Source organism: Nelumbo lutea, chromosome 5, assembly GCF_056320005.1.
Source record: "Nelumbo lutea isolate HS-2025 chromosome 5, American lotus-T2T, whole genome shotgun sequence".
NCBI classification, from domain to species: Eukaryota; Viridiplantae; Streptophyta; class Magnoliopsida; order Proteales; family Nelumbonaceae; genus Nelumbo; species Nelumbo lutea.
This window is the reverse complement of record NC_142688.1, coordinates 68,930,002-68,937,712: the sequence shown is the minus strand read 5'-3', so window position 1 is coordinate 68,937,712 and position 7,711 is coordinate 68,930,002. Positions and strand designations below refer to the sequence as shown.

Genomic DNA, 7,711 nt, shown 5'->3' with positions numbered 1-7,711 from the left:
CTACTATCTAGCGATGAAGTTCTCTACAGACTTCAGAGTTGGAGTGGCGCGAGGCGATTAGCTCGAGTCTCGCAAGTGCTACATCGCTACCCTCAAAGGGAAAGCCAAGGTGATAGACGACCTCGAGCTGGTGCGACCTACAGAGCAGTGTGAGGAGTAAGCTGCACCCTCAGAAAAGACCATCTCCATCCTAACTTCAATAGAAGACCCAACTCAGACACTCTAGATCAGCGCTTCAATCAAGGAGCCTCTACGGCTCCAACTGGTAAGTTTTTTACTTGAAAATTTAGATGTTTTTGCATGGTCCATAGTAGAGATGCCCGACATAGACCCTAGCATCATCACTCACAAGTTGAATACTGATCCTGTGGTTAAGCCTGTTAGACAGAAGAAACGCAACTTAGCCCTAGAGTGCTGGAGAGCAGTTAATGAGGAGGTCAGGAAGCTCCTCGCAGCCGACTTTATCAAGGAAGTCCATTACCCGAGCTGGGTGGCCAACCCCATTCTGGTAAAAAAGGCAAACGGTAAGTGGCACATGTGCATCAATTATACCGACCTGAATCAAGCTTGCCCAAAGGACTACTTCCCACTCCCCAAGATCAACCATCTGGTGGACGTGACCTCAGGGCATGAGTTGTTGAGTTTCTTAGATGCCTATTCGGGCTACAACTAGATCAAGATGGACCCTGCTGATGAAGAAAAGACAACCTTCATAACTAAGCTTGGCCTATACTGCTACAAGGTTATGCCCTTCGGACAGAAAAATGTTGGGGCTACCTTTGGCAAGAAAATAGAATGTTATGTAGACAACATGGTCATCCAAACTCAGTTTTCAAATGATTTAATAAAAGATTTGCACTCTGTTTTTGAAATTTTGTGTAAGTTTAACATGAAACTAAACCCAAATAAGTGTGCCTGGTGTCACATCGGGTAAATTCCTATGGTACATCATCAACCGGCGTGGTATTAAGGCCAACCTAGATAAAATTAAGGCTATCCTAGATATGAGACCACACGGGATATTGAAGGAGGTTCAGATGTTGAATGGTCGTATAGCCGCCCTGAGCCACTTCATGTCCAAATCGGTAGATCGCTGCCTTCCTTTCTTTAAGGCAATTAAAAGCAAAGGCTTTGAATGGACTGAAGAGTGCCAGCTCGCATTCAACAAGCTCAAAAAGTACTTCGCCAGTATCCCGGTCTTGACCCGACCCGAGGTGGGTGATGTTTTGGAGTTGTACCTCTCAGTGAGTGACGATGTGGTCAACTTGGTACTGATAAGAAAAGTAGATCGGGTCCAATGACTTATATACTATGTTAGCAAAGTGTTGCAGGGTGCAAAGACAAGGTATCCAAAGATCGAAAATTTGGCATGTGCTCTAGTTATTGCAGCTCAAAAGATTTGCTGGTATTTTCAGGCTCATACTGACGTCGTCCTCACCAACAAACCTCTGAGGCAAGTCTTACTCAAACCCAAGGTCTCCGGTAAGCTGACAAAGTGGGCCATCGAGCTCAATGAATACGAACTCCAGTACAAGCCACGAACTGGTATCAAGACCCAAGCCTTAGTTGACTTTGTTGTGGAATGCACTTTCAGTACCAAAGTCCCCAGGCCAATCGAGCCCAAGGCCCCCAGGTCGGATCAGCCCGAGGTTCTTAGGCCGATTGAGCGTGATCACCATGAGGCAGCAACCAATGTGTCTTCTCTCCTAGTTAGATTGAACCTGAGCTGGGAACCTGGAGTATGCGCTACGCTTTGAGTTCACGACATCTAACAATGAAGTAGAGTACGAGGCATTAATAGCCGAGCTATCTCTAGAAAATGAAGTGAAAGTTAAGTACATTGTCATCCATAGTGATTCTCAGCTCATGGTCAACCAAGTTACAGGTGAATATGAAGCTCGCGAGCCAACCATGATCGCCTACTTAGCCAAAGTAAGAGAGGCTCTGCTCAACTTCCAATCACACTTCATCAAGCAAATCTCGAGATCAGAGAATGCTGAGGCCAGTGCCCTGTCCCGATTAGCCAGCACCAGTGATAATACCATGAGAACCATGTATATAGAGAACTTGCCTCGGCATAGCATTCTCGGGGGGGCAGAGGAGGTCGCTCTTGTCGTTCAAGCAGAGCCTAGCTGGATTGACATGCTCACGAGCTTCCTACTACATGGGACCCTCCCTACAGATTGCAATGCTACCAGAAGTGTAGAGCATCAAGCGGCCAAATACGTCATAATAGACAAACGGTTGTACCAAAGATCTTACATGCTCCCCTATCTGCACTGCTTGCGACCTTCCAAAGCCGAGCTCATGCTCCACAACACTCATGAGGGTCTGTGTAGCGAACACTTGTAGGGCAGGGCCCTTGCCCAGAAAGCGCTATGATAGGGATACTACTAGCCAATGATGAAGGCAAATGCGATAAAGCTCGTTAGAAGATGTAACAAATGCTAGAAGCACGCCAACATCCACCACCAGCCCGCCGCTGACCTGAAGTATCTCTTCAGCCCGTGGCCTTTCGCACAGTGGGGGATTGATATACTCGGACCATTTCTGCCAACAATGGAGCAGAGGAGGTTCTTGGTGGTGGTGGTCGATTATTTTACTAAGTGGGTAGAAGCTGAACCTCTCACCACGATCACAGCCCGGAATGTACAAAACATTTTCTGGAGGAATATAGTATGTCATTTTGGATTACCCCAAGTGTTGATCTCCGATAATGGCAAGTAGTTCGAGGATATTAAATTCCAGAACTAGTGCATAGATATGGGAATTCAACAAAACTTCACCTCGGTAGTGCACCCTCAAGCAAACAGCCAAGCGGAAGTCACAAACAAAGCCATTCTTCACGGGCTAAAGGCACGCCTAGATGAGCTAAGGGACTCTGGGTAGATGAGCTACCCAGTGTACTATGGGCTTACTGGACCAAGATGAAGACCACAACAGGCGAGACCACCTTCAACCTCACTTATGGAACAAAGGCAGTTATCCCAGACGAGATCGAGGTTCCCACCCTACGTCTAGAAGTGTGCGATGACAAAGAAAACGAAGATGAGATACATACCAACCTCGACATACTTGACCAGGTATGGGACCTCGCATACATTAGGACCGTAACCTACCAGCAGAGGGTAGCTTGGTACTACAACGCTAGGGTCAAGAAGCAGAACCTCCATGTCGGAGACCTAGTTCTGCGTAAAGTCATGGTACCTGAGCCCGGTTTTGGTAAGCTCGGGCCAATTTGGGAAGGACCCTACCGAGTGAAGCAGGTGCTCAGGGAAGGAACATTTGAGCTCGAAACCCTATAAGGGAAACAAGTACCTCAAGCTTGGAATATTGTCAATTTGAGACAATATTACCTATAATTACCAAGCTGATTGGACCACAAGTGTTAGACAATTTTTGTATGCCCTTAGCTTCAATCAGAATGATGTACATTATGAGTTTATTATAAACAAATAAAGTACATATTTGATTCATGTTCCTTTGGTATGTTTCTGTGTAATACCCTTAAATTGGACACTTAATGAGACTCGTTTTAGTTTAGAATGTTCATAGCCAGTGGGTCAGTCTGGGAAGACCTATCCTGATAAGGCTGACACTGATGTGCCACCAAGTCAGTTGGGGTGGCTTGTCTCAGCCGCCAGGGTGAGACACAAGGCACATGCAGTGTAGGATTAATTGATTCTTTGAACCGGACCAGATTTCTAGTATTGCCCTGGACCTTGGAGATTAATAGACAAAACTGGAAAGTTACGCACGACCCCTAGACTCGATTATGATATTGCACTAGGTGTTGGATTGGGTTGTCTTTGATGTATCAATCAGTGAGATCCTTAGTGGGGGTCAAAACCTAGGTATGTTGGGACAGTTTGAGTATTAATCTGAGTGGGTGATCATAGTGATAGGATCAGCCCCTTTGTCGGACAAAGGTAATGATCGGGGATGAACTCTCTCTGAGGGAAACCAAGACTTTCGGCAGCCGATTTCAATCATTGAGATTTGTTTTGAAAAATTTATTTTATATGAGATATAAAAGTATATATATATATTATGGTTTCAAAAATGTTTGCAAAAGGTTTTAATTCCCGGGATCGATATAAGAAGAGAGTGCAACACTATTCCTTGCAGACGAGGGAGAGGTCCTCTCTTGTTGGGCAGTGTTTGATCATTATGGCTTGAGAGGTATTACACAGAAACATACCAAGGGAACATGAATCAAATATGCACTTTTTTTCATTTACAATAAACTCATAAAGTACATCAATTTTGATTGAAGCTAAGGGCATACAAAACTGTCTAACAGCTCCCACTTGCACTTAGGTCCAATCAGGTACTGGTCGGAGTCCCATGCTTTCCACGTGTTTCTCAAACACTTTCTGTGATAGGGGCTTTGTCAATGGGTTTGCTACATTTTCCGCTGACGCTACCTTCTGAATCAAGATGTCCCCTCTACCAACAATCTCCCTCAGTACGTGGTACTTCCTCTTGATGTGCTTCGACTTCGAGTGGGCTCGTGGCTCCTTAGCCTGAGCAATGGCTCCATTGTTGTCACACAACAATGGGATGGGTGATGTGTCGAACGGAACTACTCCCAACTCATGAATGAACTTCTTCATCCATACGGCTTCTTTGGCAACCTCACTTGCGGTAATGTACTCGGCCTCGGTCGTGGAGTCTGCAGTGGACCCCTGTTTGCTGCTTTTCCAGCAAACAACACACAATCCTATTATGAAAACATATCCAGATGTAGACTTTCTATCATCTAGGTCTGACTGGAAATCGACATCTGTATACCCTTGGTTCTGTAGTGAGCTACCGTCGAATACTAGACAAAACTCTTTTGTCCTTCGAAGGTATTTAAGTATGTTTTTCACAACAGTCCAATGCTCCTGCCCTGGGTTGGCCTGAAATCTGCTTACTACACTCACTGCCTGAGCTATGTCAGGACGAGTGCACAGCATGGCATACATGATACTCCCCACGGCAGAGGAATAGGGAACGTCTTTCATGCCATCAATCTCCTTAGAAGTCTTGGGAGACATCTTCTTGGAGAGAGTGACTCCGTGCCTGAAAGGAACATTTCCTTTCTTGGAGTTTTCCATGCTGTATCTCTTGACTATTTTGTCAATATAAGCAGATTGGGATAATCCTATTATCCACTTCGATCTATCTCTATAGAGTCGAAGACCCAGTATATAGGAGGCTTCTCCAAGATCTTTCATGGAGAATTGCTGTGATAACCATACTTTCACCGTAGTTAACATACCTACATCATTCCCAATGAGTAGAATGTCATCTACATACAGAACCAAGAAGGTAACCTTATCTCCACTGTACTTCTTGTAGACACAGGGTTCATCCGGATTCTACTCAAAGTCAAACGATTTGACGGCAGTCAAAACGGATGTTCCAACTTCTAGAAGCTTGCTTAAGTCCATAAATGGATCTATTAAGTTTACATACCATGTTTTCTTGACCTGCAGCAATGAAGCCTTGCGGCTGCTGCATATAGATATCTTCAGTAAGATTTCCATTCAGGAATGCAGTTTTGACATCCATTTGCCAAATCTCATAATCATGGTATGCTGCTACAGCTAGCAGGATCCTAATGGATTTAAGCATGGCCACAGGCGAAAAGGTTTCCTCATAATCGATGCCCTCTTTCTGAGTGTACCCTTTCACCACCAGACGAGCCTTGAAGGTCTCAACCTTACCATCGGGGCCCTTCTTCCTCTTGTAAATCCATTTGCAACCGATTGCTTTTACCCCGGAGGGTGGATCTACTAGAGTCCAGACTCCATTGGTCTCCATTGAGTCCATCTCTGCTCTCATGGCCTCCACCCACTTCTGGGAATCTATGTCCAACATAGCTTCCGTGTAACTCACGGGATCCTCCTCACTAGTCAAGGTTTCCACCAGGTAACTATCCTGGTCATAACCATAACGGACTGGTGGCTTGGATACCCGAGTGGATCTTCTAGGTTGGTCACTACCTGGAACTTGTGGGACATCTCCCACTGCTCCTGAGCTTTCCTCATCAAGAACAACTTCCTAACGATGGGTGTCCAGGATATAGTCGGTTTCCAAGAATTGCGCATTACGACTGCAGAACACTTTCTGCTCACTTGGGTCATAGAATAGGTAGCCTACAGAGCCTTTTGGGTAGCCTACAAATAGGCAACGGCTGGTCTTGGATTCCAACTTGTCTACACTCATTCTTTTAACGTGTGCTGGACAACCCCAAATCTTCAAGTGTCTAACACTTGGTTTCTTTCCGGTTCAAAGTTCATATGGAGTATTCAGAACCGATTTGGTTGGAACCCGATTCAGCACATAAATCACAGCCTCTAATGCGTAACCCCAAAAGGATGTGGGTAACTCTGAGTGTATGAGAAGCGACCGGACCATATCCAATAAGGTCCTATTCCTCCTCTCCGAAACACCGTTAAGTTGTGGTGTAGCAGGAGGAGCTAATTGTGATATTATCCCATTGTCCTTTAAGTAGTCCCTGAATTCGTCAAAGAGATACTCGCCACCTCGATCTAATCGAAGGGCCTTAATTTCTCTCCCTAACTGTTTCTCAACCTCTTGTCTAAACTCTTTGAACCTTTCAAAGGATTCAGACTTGTGTCTCATTAGGTATACGTAACCGTATCATAAAAAATCAACTGTGAAGGTGATGAAATACATGTGTTGATTTCGTGTCCTAACACTCAGGGGACCACATACATCAGTATGTATTAGGTCAAGTGTGCCTGTACATCTTTCAGGCTTACCGTTAAATGGCTGTTTCGTCATCTTGCCTTGTAGGCAAGGCTCACAAGTGGGAAGATCTTCTACAGTTAGAAAATCCAAATGACCAACCTTTACCAACCGTGTGATTCAGTCAACACCGATGTGGCCAAGTCGATAATGCCACAGACACGTGGGATTAACTGTATCACGAGCTCTCTTCTTAGGGATTTCAGCCGACGTAGTTTCGGTTATGTTAGCTTCTAGAGAAGGATGTAGAACATAGAGACCGTTCTCTAGTTCCCCGTATGCGATGAATCTATTGTTTCTTTTAATAGTAATCGTATTACTAAAAAATACAGAATAACCATCTGCACACAGTTTTGAGACATAAATCAAATTTCTCCTTAAATTTTGCACATAAAGACAGTGTTTCAGTACAATTGTTCATTCTCTAAAAATTAATTCCACGGTTCCTATGGCCGCGGCTGCAACAGTTGCAGTAGTCCCCAAGAAGAGTGTGACTTCTCCTTCACTCAGCCTTCTACTTACCTTGAACCCCTGCAGTGAGTTACAAGCATGAGTTGAAGCCCCAAAGTCAATACACCAGGATGCAGAAGCTACCAACAAATTGGATTCTATAACACAAGTTTCGAAGTTACCTTTCTTGGATTCTAGGTACGCAGGACAGTTCCTTTTCCAGTGGCCGGTCTTCTTGCAGAAGTTACAGGCATCCGATGCTTTGTCTTTCTTCTGCTTCTTGCTCTTAGTGGCTTTCTTCTGAGGATTCTTTGCCTTCCTCTTTCTCTTGCTTGTCTTGCCAGCTTCAACAAGCATGGCTATAGGCTCATCCTTTCTAATAAGTTCTTCAGCTCTTTGCAACATATTGCTGAGCTCTTGTAAGCTGACATTCAGCTTGTTCATGTTATAGTTCATGATGAACGGATTAAAGGAAGGAGGCAAAGAGTTATGGATAGCA

At 44.7% G+C, this 7,711-nt stretch overlaps 1 protein-coding gene across 1 annotated transcript in view; it reads left to right on the top strand.

Annotated features, from left to right (window-relative positions):
• Positions 1–316: 316 nt before the first annotated feature.
• The window catches only part of LOC148852817 (protein PLANT CADMIUM RESISTANCE 2-like), a 28,831-nt gene continuing 21,436 nt past the window's right edge, over positions 317–7,711 (top strand). The window contains exons 1-2 of the mRNA XM_088945857.1: positions 317–436; positions 1,416–1,482. Coding sequence (XP_088801983.1) covers positions 317–436; positions 1,416–1,482 — 187 coding nt within the window. The remainder of the gene's footprint in view (positions 437–1,415; positions 1,483–7,711) is intronic.